At 36.0% G+C, this 22,970-nt stretch overlaps 1 protein-coding gene across 13 annotated transcripts in view; it reads right to left on the reverse strand.

Annotated features, from left to right (window-relative positions):
- TASOR2 (transcription activation suppressor family member 2) overlaps positions 1 to 22,970 on the reverse strand; it is a 66,555-nt gene that overhangs the window by 21,051 nt on the left and 22,534 nt on the right. For 2 of the 13 annotated variants that reach the window (XM_074325034.1, XM_074325027.1), the window contains 13 exons: positions 20,606 to 20,697; positions 18,536 to 18,673; positions 18,268 to 18,392; positions 18,168 to 18,187; positions 17,964 to 18,063; positions 16,052 to 16,152; positions 15,114 to 15,217; positions 12,152 to 12,224; positions 11,992 to 12,054; positions 5,395 to 6,114; positions 5,192 to 5,266; positions 2,288 to 2,530; positions 1,089 to 1,181 (listed from right to left, as the gene is read on the reverse strand). In XM_074325034.1, the coding sequence (XP_074181135.1) occupies positions 1,089 to 1,181; positions 2,288 to 2,530; positions 5,192 to 5,266; positions 5,395 to 6,114; positions 11,992 to 12,054; positions 12,152 to 12,224; positions 15,114 to 15,217; positions 16,052 to 16,152; positions 17,964 to 18,063; positions 18,168 to 18,187; positions 18,268 to 18,293 (1,618 nt within the window). In that variant the 5' untranslated portion in view covers positions 18,294 to 18,392; positions 18,536 to 18,673; positions 20,606 to 20,697. The remainder of the gene's footprint in view (positions 1 to 1,088; positions 1,182 to 2,287; positions 2,531 to 5,191; positions 5,267 to 5,394; positions 6,115 to 11,991; positions 12,055 to 12,151; positions 12,225 to 15,113; positions 15,218 to 16,051; positions 16,153 to 17,963; positions 18,064 to 18,167; positions 18,188 to 18,267; positions 18,393 to 18,535; positions 18,674 to 20,605; positions 20,698 to 22,970) is intronic. The other 11 variants (XM_074325035.1, XM_074325030.1, XM_074325033.1 and 8 more) reach the window with 9 other exon arrangements.

A 22,970-nucleotide genomic window follows, 5' to 3' on the forward strand; every position in this document is an offset into this window, starting at 1 on the left:
GGACTAAATTATCATACTGCCTGTAAAAGCCAATGACTGATCCATTTAGAGAAGAAGAAAACTTTGGCCTATGAGTTCATCAAACAGAATGAGAAAGGTGTGTGCATATGGTGGGGCAAGTAAAATTAATCAGCCACTGTCCAGTTTTTATTTAAAACAGCAAAACCCAAGGAGGCTAGGTGAAAGGCAGTGACCCAAACTGACCCAAAGCAGAGCCATCATGGGTGTATTGGAAACATGAAATTCATTTTATGATCTGATATATTTATTGACACTACTTTCATTCTACCTCTGTTAAGATTATGGCTCTTACACAATATCAACTATGAATACAGTTAATACAAATAATACTGTATTGAAATCAAGAAAATGGGTTCAGTTTTAATGTGTAGTCTCAGATAAATCATTTAATTACTACCTTGTTAGAGGTTCTCAATCAATTAAAAATACAATACCAATAATCTGTGTCTTTTAAGAAATACAGGTAAGATAATGACAAATTATAAAAAAAAAAAATAAGGTGTTCCATAAATAAAAACTATATTGAGAACTATAAAAAGGACAGAAAACCATTAATTTCAGTTTTAACAAAATGAGCCTTCTTAAACTCTAATATTTCAAGTATAAGAAATGAAACAGGTTAATAATATAGATGATTAAGAAATGAAAGAAAAATTAAGAGATTAAATAATCTCTTTAAAAGGTGGTAATCTAAAATTTTAACTTGGAATACAGCTGCTCTATATAGACAGACATTTGCAATACAAATCAGCCTACTTTTGAATACACATTTTGAAAAGTCTTCATTTTCTGGGCTCATTTTTCTGCCAATACCCAACTGCACAACTCCTTCCCATTAATGAGTCTACATCTGAGAGCCAACTGAATACAAAGAATTCAAATGACACGGCTAAGAATACAGGCATTCTATGCTCATAACGCTTATAAACTAATTGGAAAAGACAGGACCAAGACACATCAAATGATTGGAAAATAGTATGACTTTAATTCTAGAATGTTCTAAAAAACCCAAGAGGAAATGAGAGAAAAGAGAGCAGTGAAGATCAGAGCAGAAGGAAATGACTCACTGTGGAGGTGCCTTAGCTGAGCAGGACCTGGACGTACAGGGTAGGGCACAGGACTAAAACGAGGTGTGATGCAAGTGGGGCAGCACTGCACACCTGGAAGGGAAGGGCCCCGTTAGGCAAGAGCAGGAGAGAAATATGGACACGTGAGGTGAGACCACATTATGAACTGCCTTGAGAGACAAGCAGAAGAGTTTACATTTGATGTGGATGCCAAAACTGCGACACTGGGTTTTAGAATGACACGATGAGCTTTTGAAATTTTTTCAGTCATAAAACAATATTAAAGAAAATCAGAAAAAAAAACAAGTTCACCCCAACAAAACCATAGTTTCTTTCTCTGAATTTCCACTAAATGTAAGATTTAAAAAAAAAAATCTGAAAATAGATGAGGGAGCTTAGACAGAAAACAGAGAGAAATATAAAGGTATCAGGAAATGAAGCTTTTGTTAAAACACTAAAAAAACATACATACAACACATTAGGACTCAATACCAGAGATAAAGTAAAATGCATAGATTTTGCAGACTGAAAGAATTACACTATACACAGAAAGAGGAAATTTAAGAAGGGAGATGGACCTGGGAGAAAAGTTAAGTGTGTGTTCTGGAAAGTTTCGGAAGTAAAGTCTGCAGTGACGATGGACTGCAAGCAAAGAGGACGTGTCTAGCAGTTGGAAATGTAGAACTAGTCAGTTGTTTGTTCTCATAACTAGACTTCATTACTTAAGCAAAATTAGGAAAGTAAAACTGCTTTTAAAGTTAATTGAATGCCTTTTGAAACCAAATATAGGATTCTGAATTACTATTTTGAACAATCCCTTTACAGTTGCCTCTGGATAAATAAACTTAATCTTACATTTTATAACTGATCATGGTTCTGAAAACTACTGCCAGATAATGCTACTTGCTTGTGCATTTAGACATAAAACAGGCCATTTATAACTTTTGCAGACAGTTCATGCTCAGGTTTTATACAAACTAAAAAGCAGGTCTATTTTGTGATATCTGAATCTGTATCTGTACTTTCCTAATTTATTTACAGTCGGAAACCAAGTTACTTTGTCCTGTTAGTGTCTAAACTAAAGAATATAGCAAGAATTGTTGATAGATTTTAACTATTCTTGTTATTTCCACACACTATCTTGCAATCTTTATTTTCTGGATTGTGGTGTTAAAATTTACAGGAAGAGTATTTCTTACCAGATTGTGGCTGCTTTCTGATTCTGGGATGCTTATTGCCTTTCACTACATGTACCCTCGGTTTTTGTGGTGACTTCTTCACAGACGGCTTAGCCCTTGGAACAGTTTTGACGGGAGATCTCTTTTGTTTCCTTGCCCTTTTAGCACTTGTGGCAACTGGAACATCTTTAGAAATAGGAGCTTCTTGGTTTTTCCTATCCAATTTGGTTGTCTGTACAAATTGAGCGGTCAGCACTTCAGCACCTTATGTAGAAAAGACACCGTTTTTTAAGGGCTATGGGGCTCAGATATTTATCAGCATAGCTTTTCATCAATTTTTTTTGTAGGGGGTAACTTTAGTAATAAAGAATAAAATGTAAAATTTGGGGTATTTCATTAAAAGATTTTTTTTTTTTTTTTTTACAAAGCAAGAGTTAAAAGTTCTCACATAAATATAAAAATACGAACTTGCTAAGTGTTGGTCTACATCCTACCAGGTGAAGGAGAAAAATATCAGAGTAAAAACTTTATAAAAACAAGGCATGACTTAATTTTTTTAAAGTCTCCATAATCTTCCCTGACTGATGTGGCAGACCGGGCTGAATATGCCAGTTCCCAGCACTGGGAGACGGATAATTCAATGTACACAAAGGCAGTAGAGTCCCTGTAGGCTGGTGTGGTTAAGCTGTAATCACACGGCGGAGAAGAGATTATCTATTCACAGAGCCATCTTATGATATTTCACTGTACTACACCAAACATCAAAGTCTTTGTATCATCCAAAGAATCATCTTTTAAGATAAGAAAGAAAAAGGTACACTGGACAAAGTCTTTACCTGATTTAATTTCCTACCAATCTATAATTGCTGATCTACAAAATGCTCAGCTTTGCTTCTCACAAGAAAGGAAGGAAACAGCAAAAGATGGAGGTACATGAGGAAAACAAAAGTAGTGACTGACTACCTGCTTATGTAACACAACAGAAAGTGTTTCAATGTTTTGAGAGTTTAGAAAAATATTAATAAAATACTAATACTAATAAGTATTAAAAATACTTAAAAACCTTTTTCCCCATTGATTTTATAGAATTTCAGCTGTTCCCACCAAAAACTTTAGCCCCAAAAGTATTATAGAATAATCACATGAATGTTGGCAAATATTTTTAAATTATATTATACAGAAAACTATTTCTAATTGAGAACAGGAAACATGATACTGAACAGTTTAAGAAATTTTGATGACTGTTAGTGAAATGTAGAAAAGAGACCAATTTCATTTCATTCTTTTGGGGATTAGAGAAAGAAGTGGTTTAAGAAGAGTTTTAGAATCTCTTAATGCACATTTCCCTGGGTCTAATTATTTTCCTCCTTCCTAAACTATTACAGGTAATAAAGCAGCATACTGATTTCTTCAAGGAATAAGACTTCTCATTCCAGTCGTTAACATTTTCTAAAATTTTTAGCATGAAGAAAGGAAATAAGCAAATTAAGACTATAAATCAAGCAGGAAAACAGTTAAGAGACTAAATTGAGAAAAGAAAATAAGATGAGATGACCAAAACCTAGGGGAAGTCTTTAGCATCTGTACATGCAGGAAGGGAAGATCTCTCACAACCCAGGTCGTGGAAGGAAATACAGAACCACGAGACAACAGGTAGTCCAGCAAGGACTCTCCTGCTATCTCTATCACGCAGTGCCATGTTTCTCAAGCTGCATGCCATAATCCACTGTGACTGTAAAATAAACTTAATGGATCGCAACCAGAATTCTTTCTTAAAAGAATGAAACAGAATAGAATAGAAAATATCAGATTGTATTACACACAGGGTAAATGTTTCTAGAAATTTTTGTTTTAGTCATGTATGAATTTGTGTGTACTAGACTATAATATAAACATTTCTTATAGTGGATGAAATTAAAATATTTGAGAAACAGTGACAACATATATGTTGAATCACATATAATTTATTCAGTATCTTAAAGTAAATTGGTTCATACAGAGCAGAAACTCAATCTGGTTGGCCTGAAATTTATTTGTAAGTAGCTGTATAGTTTGATTCACTGCCTTCTATTGCCATTCTTTCTACCACGCTCCTAAACACACACACACACACACACACACCATTTCTCAAACTGTTTAACAGGCCAGGAATAACTATTTGTTGAACCACAGGATAAAACCTTAATCATCTAGAATCAAAGTACGATAGACAGGATTGGCAAACTTTTTTGGTGAAGGGCCAGACAATACATATATTCGGTGTTGAAGGTTTATGTTCCCTATCACAAGCACTCATCTCTGCCTGCAGAGTGTGAAGTACCCAGAGACAACAGGTAAGTGCTTCACGGGCCCTGTGGGCACAGTTTGCTGACCCCTGCTCTAAGGGGTCATATAGTATATAGTTCCCTACTTTTCAACAAAACACACTACTCATAATCTGAGATGATTCTAAGCCAAAATCGCGTTGTTTGTTGTTCTGTGCATTTGACTACACGCTAAATGACTCTAGACTCTGATTCTCCTTCAATTTTCAGGGGCAACAAAACCACGTGGAAGTGTTTCAATATGTATGTCCCCAGGCCACTGGACGTTCTGTTTTAATAGGTCTATAGCAGAATTCAGGTGACCATTTTTAAAACTCTGACACACATAAATGATTAGAAATTCCGTCGCAGATTGTTTTAGTTTAGGAGGCGCCAGGCATTTCCCCGCTCTGTATACATGTTCATGCTAGCAGGTTATCAGTTTTTGCTGCTGTTGGTATGCCTGATTTTAGAAGATCCTCTTCCTCCAGTCTTATTTGTCTGAGTATAGCTCAGAAACTGGATAACCATCTTTCTAGTACGGTACATAAATAACTGACAGTTTGAGCAACTATAAAGTGAAATACAAGCCTTTGGTGGGTGGGCTTTTGCGATATCTTACCGTTTTTCCTGTTTCTTGATTTTAATCTGTTATCAACGTCAGTACTTCTCAAACTTACGCACACAGACAAATCACCTGGAGAGAAATGTTAACAAACATCTAACTGATACTGCCAAGCTGCCATACACAATAATCAGACAGGAACAGTGTTAGAATAGTTATCACTAACTCCTCATTTAATAATTTACATGAATCATGCTTACCTCTTTTTCTTTTTTGTGGAAATTGTCCTTTAACTAATTTGAGCGTGGCCTGAGAGGCTGACCCCTTGTCTGCTCCAGCAGGAGTTCTTTTGGGGAAGGGATGGCACAAGTTCACCCTTTTACTCGGCACCACAGGCGGCATACTCGCCTTTCTCTTCGGTTGAACTCTCACATTTGATACTGGATTTAATGGAAGCACAGTTCTCTTCCTTGCTTTAAACATTTCTTCAGAATTCTTTTCTGTTTCAGTTTCTTTTCTTACTTCTGTCTCTGAGTCAAGAAATTCAGGATCTGGAGTCATAACTAAGGAAAATCCAGCATCACAAATTCCATCTGAAATACAAGGAGACTGTGGACGCTCTGCCAATAAATCTAATGCAGTACATACTTCCAAAATGTACCCATTAGGGTCTGAAAAATAAGACTTCAACTGAGTTAAAGATTGTACAGGGCACTTTTCAGCTGGAGGAACCAAGTCAAAATCACTGGACAGTTTGCCGAAGAATGCAGTCTCTTTCATTCCACCCCGAGAAGCAGCAGTCAATGAAGGACTTCTATCTACCTTGCACAATTCTTGGAAACTACGCTTTACTAACGTGTTTGGACAGATCCCTTCTTCAGTAAATGATTTCTTTGCTTCTAGCAGGGCACAATTAAGGGCAGGTAAAATAGGTATCACCTTCAATGAGATGTCATCTTCAACAGTCAAGTCTTTCAGCCCTAAAATATATATACATATGTTAAAAATCTGAAATTTTTGGGTCTTGTTCTATTTTACAAAAACATGTAGAAAAAAATGCTTTAGATTACAAAATTATTGGATGGTTAATTATGATACAGTATTCAAAATGAAAATCTAAATGGAAATTAACAGAAGACTTATAGGTACATTTAATGAATATATATATAAAATCCAATCACACATTGGGGGGGGGGCGGAGGAGAGAGAGAAGTGAAAAAGAATCATTCAAATGCAATCACTAGGTAGAACAAAGAAGGCAGACCTGCCTCCAGTTCCATCTCATCTGACCAGGAGCTCAGCATGAGCTCAGTGCACCATCAGAGCAATAGCACTGGCTTTTAGAGTTGGCAGATTTGCTTTTCTACTTTTTGCTTTTAAAATGTCTTATTTTATTTCTACCTTATATAAGTTACTTCAAATTCTTTTAAGAAGTTACAGTGCAAACCAACTGAACTGAAAAAATAAAACCCCTACATAACCAACAATAATTACCAACAAACCTCATGGTAATTATTGGTGATAATTTCATCACATTCTCTATCAAATGAAATTTTAAAAAAATATTAAGTAACTAGACTTCTGGTCAAGATGGCAGAGTAGGTAAACGCTGGTGCTTTCATCCTCCCATGACCATATATCAATAGTACAACTAAACTACAGAACCATCATAGAGAATCACCTGTAGTCTAGCTGAACAAAAGTCCAACAGCTAAGGACATACAGAAGAAGCCACCTCAAGACTGGGAGGAGGAGTGGAAATATGAAAAAGGCTGGCAGTTAAAAAGTGGGAGGAATATCTCAGCTGCAGAGGGTGCGCCCAGAGGAGCAACAGGCTCCCCAGTCCAGGGTTTCAGTGCTGGGAAAAGGAGTCCCCACAACTTCTAGCTGTGAAAACCAGCACAGATTGTGGCTGAGTGAGACGAGGGCAGCTAGAATCCCAGGTATTACTAATAAAGGGCCAGTGCACAACCTTACTCACTGATGGACACTTGCTCTGAGCTCCACAGCTGGGGCAGAAGTTTGAAAGGCACCAGAGACATACAGGGAGGAACGGAATTGTCTGGCTTCCAGGTATGGGCTGGAGGGGCTGCTTCTACCAGAGAGAAGTGCTGGCAGAAGCCACTGTTCCTTTGCTGAGCCCTCCCTCTGCTGCTGTGCAGACACAGGCGGCTGCCACATGTGAGTTTCCATCTACATGGCTAACAGTTAGCCCCACCCTGGTGATTCCCCAAAACTCCACCCAACTTGCAGGTCCACCCAAGCCCCTTCCAGTGGCTTTTCCATACAAATGGCCTGTCTTGGCTTATGCTGCAGACTTTCCCAAAAATCTCTCAAAGGTTCACAAACTCCAAACAAGCAGCACTGGGCCTCAGTATGCCCTGTACCTTTTGCTAAGCAGCCCCAAGCCTGGCATTGGCAGCATATGGCCTTGGTTCAAGGCTTGGCCTCTCCCAGGCAGGGCACAGGCTGCAGATGAACTTGGCCTGTGGTGACACCCCCCCTAGGATGACACACCCAAAGGGAAGACTGGGCAGGCACCAGAGCCCAGCTCCTCCACTGTAGTCATGGCCACTCCTCACAACCAATCAGCCTGAGGGTCAATCCGTCCCACTGACATGCAAACAGCAATCGAAGCTCAATTACAACAGAAGGGCACACACAACCCACACAAGGGACATATCTGGAGCACCCAGCTCAGGTGACCAGGGGGACTGCACCACTGGGCCCTACAGGACACCTATTACATAAGGACACTCTACTAAGACTGGGAGACACAGCAGCTCTACTTAATACATACAAACAAACACAGGGACGCAGCCAAAACGGGGAGACAAAGAAACATGTTCTAAATGAAAGAACAGAACAAAGTTCCAGAAAAAGAACTAAACAAAATGGAAATAAGCAATATACCAGATGAAGAGTCCAAAACAATGGTTATAAGGCTGCTAAATGATTTCGGTCAGAATTTCAACAGAGATAGGAAATATAAACATGAAGATAGAAAAACATAAAAAAGAACCAGTCAGAAATAAAGAATACAATAACAGAAATAAAGACTATATTAGAGGAAATCAACAGATTAGATGAAGCAGAGCATAGAACCAATAATTTGGAAGACAAGGTAGCAGAAAACACCCAATCAGAACAGCAAAAAAAAAAAAAAAACACAACAAAACAAAAATCCACAAAATGAGGATAGTTTATGGGGCCTCTGGGACAACATCAAGTGTACCAATAACTGTGTCATATGGATACCAGGAGAAGAGAGCAACAAATTGAAAACCTATTTGAAGAAATAATGACTGAAAACTTCCCTAACCTGGCAAAGGAAATAGGCATACAAGTCCAGGAAGTGCATAGAGTCCCAAACACGATGAACCCAAAGAGGCCCACACCAAGACACATCATAATTAAAATGCCAGATGTTAAAGACAGAGAGAGAATCTTAAAAGCAGCAAGAGAAAAGCAGTTAGTTACCTACACGGGAGCTCCCATAAGACTGTCAGTTAATTTCTCAACAGAAACTTTGCAGGCCAAAAGGGATTGGCACAAAATATTCAAAGTAATGGAAAGCAAGGACCTCCAAGGACAACCAAGATTACTCTACCAAACAGAGCTATCTTTTAGAATCCAAAGACAGACAAAGAGCTCCCCAGACAAGAAAAAGCTAAAGGAGTTCATCACCACCAAACCATATTACAAGAAATGTTAAAGGGACTTCTTTAAGAAGAAAAGATAAAACATATGAATGAAATGGCAATAACTACATATCTATCAACAATTACTTTAAATGTAAATGGATTAAGTGTTCTAATCAAAAGACATAGGAAGGCTGAATGGATAAGTAAACAAGACCCTTACTTATGCTGCCTAGAAGAGATTCACTTCAGATCGAAAGACACACACAGATTTAAAGTAAAGGGATGGAAAAAGTTATTTCATGAAAATGGAAACTGAAAAAAAAGAAAAAACCTGGGGTAGCAATACTTGTACCAGACAAAATAGACTTTAAAACAAAGGCTATAACAATTGACAAAGGAGGACCTAATAATCCTACTTCTGGGTATTTATCCAAAGAAACCCAAAACACTACTTCAAAGGGACATGTACATCCATATGTTCACTGCAGCATTATTTAGAATAGCCAAGATACAGAGGCAACCTGAGTGTCCATCAATGGATGAATGGATAAAGAATATATATATAATGGAATATTACTCAGCCATAAAAAAGCATGAAATCTTGCCATCTGCAACAACATGGATGGGCCTAGAGGGTATTATGCTGAGTGGAGTACATCAGACAAAGATAAGTGCCATACGATTTCACTTATATGTGGAATCTAAAGAACAAAATAAATGAACATACAAAACAGAAACAAACTCATAGATACAGAGAACATTTTAAGGGTTGCCAGATGGGAAGAGGGTAGAGGAGATGAGTGAAAAAGGGAAAAGGATTAAGAAGTACAATGGCAGTTACAAAATAGTCATGAGGATGTACTGTATAGCACAAAGAATATAGTCAATAATATTGTAATGACTATGTATGGTGTCAGATGGGTACTAGCTTTATCAGAGTGATCACCTCGTAAATTGTTGTACACTTGAAACTAATACAATATTATATGTCAATTGTAATTGAAAAATAAAAAACTAATTAAGTAACTAAACTGACTAGTCTGTTTCACTTCCTCTCCCTAGCTCACTCTTTGACTAAAATATTAATTTTTCAGTAAATCAGTAACCTAAAGGAAAACAGGAAGAGAGGAGTAAACATCACTGAGAAATGGGTAATACAATTCTAGAAAATTTAAGTGTTATCAGAAATAAAAAGCCACAGATAATAAAGACCTCTGGTGCCTATTAATCTGAAATATAAATTACACCATTTTTTAAAAAGTAAAAGTAACTGCAGAATTAAGAAAACACTAAGTCAGTCCTAGCTAAATACATTTGCACTCAACCAGGTATTAGGAAATAGAACTACAAATATGAATAAATAGAAACATGTGGCTAGACATTAAAAATTCCTTTCTTTGTAGTTTATCACTTAAAAAGTAAGAAGTGAAGAAAAATAAAATATAAAAAGGTTCTTATGTACTAACAGTTCACACTAAAGTAGTATTTTTCCACACAACTTCATTATTTCAAGAATTTGTAAAGGCAGAACCAAGAATGATTTGTAATAGACTATTACAAAATCTATGTAAAAGAACTTTCTAAGTCTGCTAAGCAAAGTATCACTCAATTTAAAACAAACAACCATGGCTGTGAACCTCTGACCGACCACAAATAAAACATGTGTTATGAACCAGAGGAGGATATGAACACTGTAACACAACACTTCAATGTTTAGAAATTCTGTGCTGTTCAATATGAATGGTACGGGCACCAATGTTTTTTATGTGAGTGGTAGTTTGCCTTTAAAAATAAGCACGAAGCCAAAGCTCCTACAGAAGAGGGAGGCGGTATGGGATTGGAGTTGGAAACTAGCTCGAGAGTCAGTTTGACCTTGGATAAATTTGTCTCAGTTTTCTCATTTTTGAAATGGTCATAACAAGAGTACTTATTTTAAGGACTGCTCTATCAATTACTGTATACCTAGTACAATACCACACATAGTGAATGCTTGAAAAAGACAGTTTAAAAAAATAAAAATTATGTTGTTATAATTGGTAATGCTTTTCTTAGTCTGAAGAAGTGATGCCCAAGAAACTGCAGTTCTCTGCTTTGAGTAACTAAATACAATGTTAAGAAATCAATTTTAAAAACATTTTTGTATTGGTTGTAGCTTTATAAATGCTGTGTACATTAAACACAGAGTATGCTTATAAAAAAATGAGGAAAATTTGAAATGATTTGAAATTTGAAAAAGAAATGATTCTTTATTTATTCAGCAAACATTTATTATTTTTTATGTTCTTAGCATTGTGAGGCAGTGGGGATACAGTAGAATAAAGAGAAAAGGCAGGCATTAAATAATACACAAATAAATATTTAAATTCTATTGATGATAAGCTTAAGGGTCCTCCCCGAGGTCAGTGTGGTTATGGGCATCAATAAAGTGATACTAAAACTACACCTGACAGATATGAATGACTAGAGACTAGGTGAATGCTGCTTTGATTTTAGTCATTATCCCCCCCAACCCAAGACTTTGTTTTCTAACTGCCCTCTAAAATTTTAATACCACAGATATACTGTATTATCTATTTATCTACTGTACAAGTCTTTTTTTTTTTGTCCCAAGAGCCAATTCTTGGTCCTACGGGGGTAAACACCATGCGAAAAGGGGGAATGAGACAAGTAGTCCAGACAGAGAACTGCATCTGTGAAGGCCTTGAGTCCTACCAACTTAGTAGACACGATAAAAGTATCTCTTAGCTAGGGTGGGGAATTGTTTTGAGGTGAATTTTTACTTATTTTTAAAATTTTCGTTTAATTATAGTTGACATACAATATCATATTAGTTTCAGGTGTACAACATATGATTCAACATTTATGTACCTTAAAAAGTGATCACCATAATTAGTTCAGTAACCATCTGTCACTGTATATAGTTATTACAGTATTATTCTCCTAACTATTGTTGTTCAATTAACAAATAAATTCAGCGTTGGACATGCTGAATTTGAGGAACACTGAGACATCTTAAGTAATAGAGTCAGCAGATAGGTGGTTATCTGGCTGTGAGGCTCAGTGGAAAGCATCAGCCTGCAAAGGGAGAAAGGATTAACCAAGGAGGTTGAAGGAAGAGTTATTTAAAAGAAGAATATAGTTACTAGGATTGAGAGGTTAAGTAAGCTGAGGATGGAAAAATATGTGACAGATTTAGTGAACTGGAGCCCTTACCTCTTGATAGGGATGAACGGACTAAATGTAACCCATGTAGACCCATTTGCTCATCTCCAAAATCTACACAGAATGAGAATCAGAAAAAAAGTTAGGTTGTTGGTCTGATAAAACAAAAGTAAACATACTAAAAACAGTTTTTCAAAAAGGTTGTTCTTACTTGTTTCTGATATTAAGGCTGATGATGTAAGTAAAAGGAAAACGCCCCGATCTTCTAAGCATTTGATGAATGCCTTAAACATTAAAAAAAAAAAGGTTGAATTATTCTCTCCTCCCTCTACCACACTACTATTCACTGAATGTTGAGCTCATGAAAAGTAAAAAAATAAATAAAAATCTTGAAACGTTAGTGTTTATAAGAATCAGGAGAATTTTGCTTCCAGTATCAGAAATTGCAAGCTCCTTAGTTAGCCCTCAAATAATCTTGGCCCTGTTAGGGCTACACATAACTAGACCATTAAGGGTTAGTTTCAGGATAATGTTCAACTACATAATCAATCCATCAGAAAAGACTTTTTTCATTTTTTCATTGAGATGCTTTACATTTCATCCTGCTCCCTAAGTAGTCAATCTGCTACCATTTAGCCACTACAAATTCAGGTGAATGAGACCTATGATTAGCTCATGTTTACACACAACACATCACAGAACACTGGAACTGGAAAGACAGGAAGATTGTATCCAATAAAAGAATGCTTTCTATAGTATATCCTAAGAGATGGAAAATAATAGAAAAGAACATAATTAGGTCCCGTGACAATAAGAACTGCCTATGAAAATAAATTCTTCCTTTCTTTTTCCTCCACCAGTCTTCAGTGGAATCTTGAACTCAAGAAACAAAAATCTTGAAACTCTAATATTTACAGTAAATTGGGAATTTTGTCCCCAGGTGAGGTGAAGTTACCTAAAAGCTACTATTCTGTATCATAAAGATAACAGTTCTTCTTTTCCATTATTCACTATTTCTAAAGTTTATATACCAATAACAAAGATAAAACTCAATGTTCACACAGTAATTTTTCAGGTAAAAAAACTAAATATACCATTTTATAAAGTGATAAAACGTTCTATTTCAAACACTGATAAGTCATAAGCCTGAAAATATGGTAAATTGATAAAATTAATAATTCAAATATAAAAAAAGAGTTCTTTTCTAATTATTATATGAGAACTAAGTTAGGACACTGACACTTCATTCATAGGCATCGCACTACCGTGAGTGTCCACATGCTTCTATCATCACCCCGGTGCACGAGAGTTTACATCTGTGTCCAGTCTTGTAAGTTCCTTGATGGCAGGGACTATTTTCTATTTTTGTTTCTGGCAAATGGTAAGCACTGAAGAATGAATTACTGAATAACACACCAACGGTTATATATACCCACAGTTTTGGTATCTATTAAATTGCAAACAGGTATAATTCTTGTTTCATTTTCTATTGATGTAAAAAATGAAAGTGACACCATTCGCCTTTACATTGTTCTGCATTTTAATTTTGTAAAATAGATGAAAAGTAAAATCTATCTACATAAAACCATACATTTCAATCTTCTAAAAAATGTGCCAATTAAACAAATATGAGCTCCTGGATGGCTCAGTTGGTTGGAGCGCATCCTCTCAACCACAAGGTTGCCAGTTCGACACCCACAAGGGATGGTGGGCTGTGCCCCCTGCAACTAGAAACGGCAACTGGACCTGGAGCTGACCTGCGCCCTCCACAACTAAGACTGAAAGGACAACAACTTGACTTGGAAAAAAGTCCTGAAAGTACACACTGTTCCTCAATAAAGTCCTGTTCCCCTTCCCCAATAAAATCTTAAAAAAAAAAAAGCCAAGTCCTGCACCAAGTCTCCACTATTTTCAATACTAAAAGCACTCACTAACGCATTTTCTGAAAATATCTTTGGACTTTCTTCCTTTTAATTTCCAAATATAAAATGGACTATGCTACTTAAGACAAACAGCGTACACTACTATAGTAGATATTAAATAGTTATCCACTCAGCATCCAATGCCACTATGCCACCTCCTTACTTGGAGAACCACTGCAGATTGGGTGGGATTGACCTCATACCCACTTCTGGAAGGTGGGCTCTGAATGGCCTGAGCTCATTAGCGCAGTCCATTCCCTTTCAGTCACTGGCTGAGAGATGTGCAGATGACATAAACTGGTCTAATGAAACTGAAGTGATGATTTGGAGGAGGGGTTCTCTCTCTCTCTCTCAGTCTGTCTCTTAGGAAGCAAGTAACCCTGACTAGTAGTCTCAGGACAAAACTATCACACAGAGGGTGAAGCTGAAAAGAGAGAGTATCCTGAGCAAACAGTCCCTGAACTTGCTTTATCACCTAGACTGAAAAGTAAGCCTATTAAATCCTTTTACTGTTTAAGCCAGTTTGGATTTGTTACATGCAACATAAGGTACGTTAACTGACACCATCCCTGAGAGCTTACTCACAGCTTACATACATGTTCTATCTTAATTTACTGATTTCTCACTATCCACCAGGGGGACAGTCCATCGTATCAGTGAAGGGCTCACACTTGTGTGGTCACTGTCCCATACTCACACCATCTCCTTTCGGGTGTTTAGGAATCACTCACTGCAGTCAGCATCTACTCCTACCCTCACACTGCGGAACCCTGGTTCACATAACCGAGAGAAGTCTTTGGATTGCTACCGATTTCTCAGGAGAGTCTTACTTTCTATATGGAAGCAGTAGAACCAGCAATTTCTTTTTCCTTATAAACCTACAGATTGACGCACGTCACTTTTAAAGAAATATCTCACAAGTGGTCCTTTGATTACTGCAAAAACACTAGAGATCCACTCAATTCTTCTGTCATAAAACAAAACAGGAAAAAGGACTTGAGAAAAACTGTTCCCTTATTTTTAAAATCAGGGGTATAAACTGACTAATGAAGCACAAATGTAAACTAAGATACACAGGGGATGAAAATGTTAGTCAATAAATATTATATCAATAATATGTCAATAAATATTAAATCATGAAAATCCTTTCAGCAAGTGAAAACAATTCAATCTAGGCACAGCAACTAATAACAAGATATCAAACTCTCAACTTAAGAAAAAAGAATTATATTTTAAATGGATAATTCTTACCAATTGCTTGTTTTTAATGAATTCTGTTAGTTTATCTATTTTTCCCCCTTGTTTGTTTGACAGTTCCACTTCATACATACTGAAGCACATATCTTGATAATAGACTGCAACGAAAATCAGAAAAGCAGAACATTTTTTATTTTAAAATGCTATTATGCTTTTTTATAACCAATTTATTCATTTTGTATGCTAAAAAAATGAAAGAAGAACTAGGATACGATTCAAAAAATTATTCTTCAATGTTCTTGGTTATAAAACGCCTTAATAAAAAGCTGCTGTATGAAGTATTTGAAAATAATGCTTCCATTTATACTGACACTACTATAGGATTAACAGGACAAATAAATACTACATAAATAATATAAACATTTATGTTCCATGAATTAATCTAAATGACTAAGAAATTTCTTTCTCATGCTTTCTGCTTTTCCCCCCTTCATTTACAAGTACATAACTAAACTTTGGGTGATGAGCACACACTGCAGTATAAGATGATGTGTTATAGAACTGTACACTTGAAACCAATATAATCTTCTTAACCAATGCCCCTGAAGTAAATTTAATAATAATTTAAAAAATAGTACATAAAAACAACCACAAAAACCACAAAAACTGTTCTCCTTGAAAGGAATGCTTATGAGTCTTCAACTATTTGTAAGCGTATCTGCTTGCTTAAATCCCTTAGTACTCTATATAAAGCTCGTCTTTGCCATCTTAGATGAAATTACCTTTCACAGTTTCTAGCTGGCCTCCAAAGAACTGAAACACATAGCAACTCTACAGCTTTCACTAAAGACCCTATTAAGAAACACTTAAGGCAAAAGGAGGGAGAGGAGAAAGAAGTGAGGGGAGAGGAGAAGGGAAAGGGAGTGTGTAAGAGGGGAAAATAACTGGAACAAAGCTCAGGACATACTGTGTATCACTACAATTGAACAGACCTTTTTGCTCCAAGTAATTCTGTTTTCTAAAGGCAGCTTCTGGTAGGCTTTTTTTCAAAGATGACACTTTCATTACATACTTAAAATCTAGTTCACGTGGCCTACAAAACAACAATGTCATGTGATGTAATAAACATTGAAACTATCTGCAGCTTCACAATATTTGGTTTTCTAATATAAATTCAAACAGAAATACTGTAACCACAAAAAAGTCCTTAAATTGATAAATTCTAGGTCAAATAATATGTATATTTACGTATATATGTATAGTATTGATTTTCAAATATATGGCGCTAGATGTGTGAAATAATAACTATGCATACTGTAATGAGAATTTTCTAAAAATTATGCTATGAAAGAGTTGCAAACTTTTGACAATATTGCACTGCCTACCATGCAATGCCACAGAATGAACCACATCCAGACTTGTGCACCATTTCACCTGAATACTTTTCCGTTCTTTAAAACTCATTTTGAAATGCTTGTAGACTTACAGATACCCTCTTTTCCCCTAAATACTTCCCTGTGTATGTGTCCTCAAAAAAGGACACTTTTTTAACAACCACAAAACAATTAGCAAAATCAAGAAATTAACAATGGTGTGTAGCACAATTATTTAACCTACAGATGTTACTCAAATTTTGCCAACAGTCTCACGAGGATCCTTTATAACAAAAGAACATTTTTTTTGCAGTCCAGGGTCTTATCCAGGATGACACACTACATTTAGTTACGTCAGTTTAGTCTCCTCCAATCCGGAACAGTCTCTTAGTCTTTTATCTTTAATGACCTTGATATTTTTTAATATAGACCATTTATTTTACAGAATGTCCCTCAATCTGGGTATGTCTGTTTCCTCCTGATTAGAGTGGCAGGAACACCACAGAAATTATATGTTATTCACATGCTTCCTGATATGATGCACAGAGATGTTTATTCCATTTCTGATGACAGTAACTGCTTAGTTAAGATGGTATCTGCAGTTATTTTTCCCATTGTAAAGCCTGTATTTTTTCCCTTTGTGATTAAAAGTTAAGTTCTGGGGACTACTGTGAGACACATAAATATCACCCAAAGTTTCACCTACTATTTTAAGCATCCACTGACTACTGTGGTGTTGCCACTGGTTATTTTCTAAATTCATCATTCTGTCTACACTTATTAGTTGCCCTCTGTAGTGAGAAAGAACTTTCCTTCTCTTTCATTTATTTATTCACAGAATTCTTACTTTATTCTATGGGTTATAACATCCCTCCCTCTTAAAAAATGACAGGAGAAAGAAAATGAATTATGATAGCACACCAGTTTTCACCTTATATTTCAGTTAAACTATGTCGATTTTTCAATAGGTTGGGGTGCAAACTAAGAATAAACAAAAAGATTTCATAAGATGCCCTTCACTGTTCCCCAGAAGAAAATATTGTAATTCATTATAATGTAAATGTAGTAGCTACTCTATTTAATACTACTCTAATTTTCACATGAAAATTAGAAAATCCAATTAACGCAAATCTTAATAAAGACTCAACAATATAATATAGTGGCCATAATCTGCTGTATCTGCTATCTAGGCAAATCCAATTTGTTTCTTGGAGAAAGTCAAACTTCTAGTATCAAATCAATTTAATTTAGCTTGAGGTCATTTTCCCATGAATAGCTTAAGATACTTAAATTCAAAAAGTGAGTTGTCAAATATTATAAAACTAACTTATTTCAAAGTCAAGGTCAGAATTTGCATATGAATTTAGGTCTGCTATATCATGGTACTATGCTCTATACATCTGTCCAAACATACTCTAATCGAATCAAAGTATAATTGCTACATTTCACACCAGTGCCACCAAGCAAGAACTCAAAATTAGAATTTAGAAAATTACACAAACATTATAAAGGACACAAATTCAATACTTACAGTTGTGTTGGAACCACTGTACTGTAAGAGGACCAAAGAGTTATATCACACAGCAGACAGCCTTGAATAATTAATTTCCCTTTCCATGGGGAGATGAGAACTTTAAGAAATGAGGATAAGAAAGAAACTGATTATTTTATTTATGAACAAAACATTTACTTAAAAAAAAACAAACCTTAAAGAACCAATTAAATAATTTCTTACCATTTTCACTGAGTTCAAGTCTAGGAGGGAAAAAAAAAGCATTTTTATAAGAGCAAAGGAAACAAATCCAGTAAAACAGAGTATGCACATAATTACTTACATGCTGTTTTGAGCTGGGGCTGCCATCTTTTTAGGTTCCCTGTACTGAAAAGCTACAATTACGTAAGGATGGACCTGTCTAGGTCGCTCAGTGACAGTGCTGCCTGAAAGTTCATAGAGGTAATACTGAAAGAAGAAAAAGAAGTCTAATTAGGACAGCCCTATAGAATTCCATATGCACCAAGTTGATCTCAACCAACCCAGGCCTGAAACTTAACACATTAGATGCAGAAATGTACCTTGGAAATGATTAATCCCAGTGACTATACCTGACTCAGTTCAAAGGCGCGAAAATGACTTGTCTTGTGAGAAACCTTGTTAGTATTTGCAGCCACGTGGCAATCATAGCCAGAAGATGGGCTAGTATAGTTAGTTGTGTAATTCTCAGACACAAACTTGATTTTTCCCTAGAATGAAAACATTAAAACTAATCAGATGTCTTTAACTAGCAATAATCTTACTCTAGGATTCATTTACAAGTTGCCTTATAAAGATGGGGATATGTTTCAACTAACAGTTAACTTTGTTAAGAATTAGAACTATGATTCTTAAGAAATTATCTTTAAGGCCAGTACTAGTTTTAATTACCCATCAATCTCTTATTTAAAAATCTGCTATATTTGGGCATTTTTCTGAGGCAAATGTCCATTTCTTTTACCACAATATCAATGAAGTACATGAAATCACTCCAAATGTAAGAGAAGCATTTCTTTAAAATAAAAATTATATAGCTCACCAAACAGATTGCCTATTCAATGATTATAACAAACAAAATTTAAAATTTCAAAAGATGAGTTTCCAAACTGAATTATTAAATTATCAGTTGTAAATTACAGACCAAGATGTCTCTATTATGCCAGGACCCAGTAAATCAGCAAGGAGCAAATATGCACTAAAGTGATTAACAGACCACTGGCCCCGATTATTGAACAGTCAACAGCATTTCTCATTATAGAGTTCTCTTCATCAAGGATTACATGTCTTCCATAAAAAGAAGAAGGGGAAAAAAAAGCAGTCAAGTTTATCGCATTATGAAGTATCACACAATGATTTTAAAAGTTGTTTTGAATAATGTAATGACATATGTGGGAAAAACAGAAATATACAAAACATATACAAAAATGAAGAGTGAGATTATAGGCAACTTCTATTTTTATCTTTACAAGAAGAATTTTAATTACTTTTATTGAAAAAGGTTTTTTGTTTTGTTTTGTTTTTTTGCTGTTAAGGTCCTGCCTCTTCATTTATAGGACCAACAAGGGCAATTCTTTATTCCAAGAAGCCAAAGAATATAAATAGTACCTCGCAGTGAGCAATCACAACCTGTATTTTCTCCCCATCAAACATCTTATGCTGGGCTGGCTGGCCTTTGAGCAGTAAAGTCAGGAAAACTGAGAGCATACAGGCAAGATGTAAACGGCAATATCCACCATACAGGGTGGGATACAGGGGCAAGAAACCAAGGGTGAGGAACCTGACATAAACAAAAGCCAAACGCTTGTTATCTGAGCTGACAGGTACACTTCCTGCAGCACAACTACAGTACTTATCCCGGAGCAGGGAGAGGGAAGATAAGGGAAGAAAGGCAGTGACAGTGCCAGAGCAACGCTACTTCCCCTCCAGTTTTTGGAATATGAAGACAAATGTGGAATATGAAGAGTTCGCATTCTTATCAGTATTGTTAGATTTATAACCAAAGAACTTAAGATAGTAGTAAGAAAGCAAAAACAACAAAACCAAACCACAGAATTTGTCCTCAAAAAGCCCACCAATCTCTAAAATCAGAGTTTCCCTACTTAATTTGAGTGAAAGTTCTAACTGAATGATTTACTTATATTGAACTATTTAAGGGCATTTAAGAATTTCTGAGGTCATCAACCACAGCTGCTACAGGAAGCTGTGAACAAGGTATGGATGTTTTAGGGATAAAGAAAATAAAGATTTTTTATTTTGACAATTCAAACCAGACAATGAATGCTGTTTTCTAAATTCTTCTCTTATTAACTATAATCACTGTTTTACAGGCAGCTACTTGTTTTGTTATTTAATGTCTAAAAAGTGGCACTGGGGGACAGAGTTTATGAAAGGAAGACTTTTAATTGAATACCTTTTGTATTATTTTGAAGTTTTTTGTTTAACATATTCACAGATTATCTATTAAAAAGACAAAAAGTTTTGCTTTGAAGGAAAGCAAAAACAGCAGTTACTTTTTCTGAATCTGGATGGCTGTCTTTGGTGAGGACTATGTTTAGTAAATGATCTGCAAAGAACATTATCACAGACTGATAACTTTTTCTTTTTTTTTTTTTAAATGACATAGAAGCACATTTGGGCGTTACCTTAATTAGATTAAAAATTACAATATAGCCAGACTTCCCATGATACCACGGTCTTGTATGAAGACAGTCTGAATATCTGGAAATGTACACACCTATAAAAGTATAAAATATAGATTAATTGCCACTTTTAAAAGATTGTTTACATATACAGAATTCCCATGTAGCGCCACACAAATGATAAATATAAATCAATGTTAAAAACTGTTTTGAAATCCTTACTTTTTAAAAACTATTTGAGTTATTCTTAAGGTATCAAAACATTAGAGCTAAGAAGACAACATATCTGTTAACTAATTTTCTAATTGGGTACAATAATGGGAAAGGGATAAATAAGTGTATCACATTCTTGTAAAACTCTTAAGTTTGCTTTTTCTCTAGTCAATCAATCATTCAATGAAAAGATCTATGGGAATCTGATTCTAAAGTTATTTTTTACAAAAAACCTCACTAAGTATAGCAGCCCCCCCTTATCCACAGAGGATATGTTGCAAGACCCCCCAGTAGATACCTAAAACCACAGATAGTGCTGAACTCTATATATATGTACTATGTTTTTTCCTATGACAAAGTTTAATTTATAAATTAGGCATAGTAAGACATTAACAATAATACAAAAATAGAACTATAACAATATACTGTAATAGAAGTTATATGAATGTGTTCTCTCTCTCCTCTCTCAAAATATGTTATTGTACAGGCACCTTGTTTTATTGCTCCTAGCTTTATTGTGCTTCACAGATAACTGCATTTTTTTACGAATTGAAAATTTGTGGCAACCCTGCACTGAATGAAGTCTATCAGCACCATTTTCCCAACAACATTTGCTGACTTTGTCTGCATCACATTTTGGTAATTCTCAAAATATTTCAAACTTTTTCATTTTCATTATGTTATGTTTATCTGTGATCAGTGATCTTGGATGTTACCATTATAATTGTTTTGGGGTACCACAAACCACTGCTATATAAGACAGTGAACTTAACCGATAAATGTTGTGTGTGTTCTGACTTCTCCACCGACCAGCCATTCCTGCCTCTCTCCCTCTCCTTGGGTGTCCCTATTCCTTCAGACATAATATTGAAATCATGCCAATTAATAACGCTACAGTGACCTCAAGTTCTCAAGTGAAAGAAAGAGTTGCACGTCTCTCACATTAAATCAAAAGCAAGAAATGACTAGGCTTAGTGTGAAAGAAATGTCGAAGGCTGAGATAGGTCGAAAGCTAGGCCTCTTGCACCAAACAATTAGCCAGGTTGTGAGTGCAAAGGAAAAGTTCTTGAAGGAAATTGAAAACGCTACTCCAGTGAACACATGAAAGATAAAGTAAAACCACCTCATTGCTGATATGGAGAAAGTTTTAGTGGCCTGGATAGAAGATCAAACCAGCCACAGCATTTCCTTAACAAAAGCCAAATCCAGAGCCAGGCCCTAACGCTCTTCAATTCTTGGAAGGCTGAGGAGGTAAAAAGTCTGAAGCTGGCAGAAACTAGTTCATGAGGTTTAAGGAAAAACCACAACATAAAAGTGTGACGTGAGCAGCAAGTGCAGAGGGAGCAGCAGCCACCAACCCAGAACTAGCTAAGATAATTTATGAAGGTGGCTACACACTAAACAGGTTTTCAATGTAGACAAAACAGGCTTATATTGGAAGAAGGTGCCATCCAGAGACTTTCATAGTTAGAGAGGAAAACTCAATGCCTGGCTTCAAAGTTTCAAAAGAAAGGCTGACTTTCTTGTTAGGGGTTAAAGCAGCTGCTCGCTTTAAGTTGAAGCCAATGCTTCACTTATACTGAAAATCATAGGCTGTGAAAAGAACGCTGCTCAGTCTGCTCTGCCTGTGCTCTGCAAACGGGACAAAGCCTGGATGACAGCACGTCTGTTTACAACATAAGTGTGTACTGAATACTTTAAGCCCACTATGGAGACCTACTGCTCAGAAAAAAAGATTTCTTTCAAAATACTACTGCTCGTTGACAATGCACCTGGTCACTCGAGCGCTCTGATGGAGATGGATGAGATGAATGTCGTTTTCATGCCGACAAATGTAACATCCATTCTGCAGCCCATGGATCGAGGAGTAATTTTGACTTTCAAGTCTTCTTATTTAAGAAATACATTTCATAAAGCTATAGATGCTATAGACAGTGATTTCTCTGATGGATCTGGGCAAAGTGAATTGAAAACCTTCTGGAAAGGATTCACCATTCTAGATGCCATTAAGAACATTCGTGATTCATGGGAAGAGGTCAAAACATCAACATTAACAGGATTTTGGAAGAAGTTGATTGCAGTCCTCGTGGAAGACCTCAGTGCAGGAAGTCGCTGTAGATGTGGTGGAAACAGCAAGAGAACTAGAAGTGGAGCC

This window comes from Rhinolophus sinicus, linkage group LG02, assembly GCF_036562045.2.
Source record: "Rhinolophus sinicus isolate RSC01 linkage group LG02, ASM3656204v1, whole genome shotgun sequence".
In the NCBI taxonomy this organism is placed as follows: Eukaryota; Metazoa; Chordata; class Mammalia; order Chiroptera; family Rhinolophidae; genus Rhinolophus; species Rhinolophus sinicus.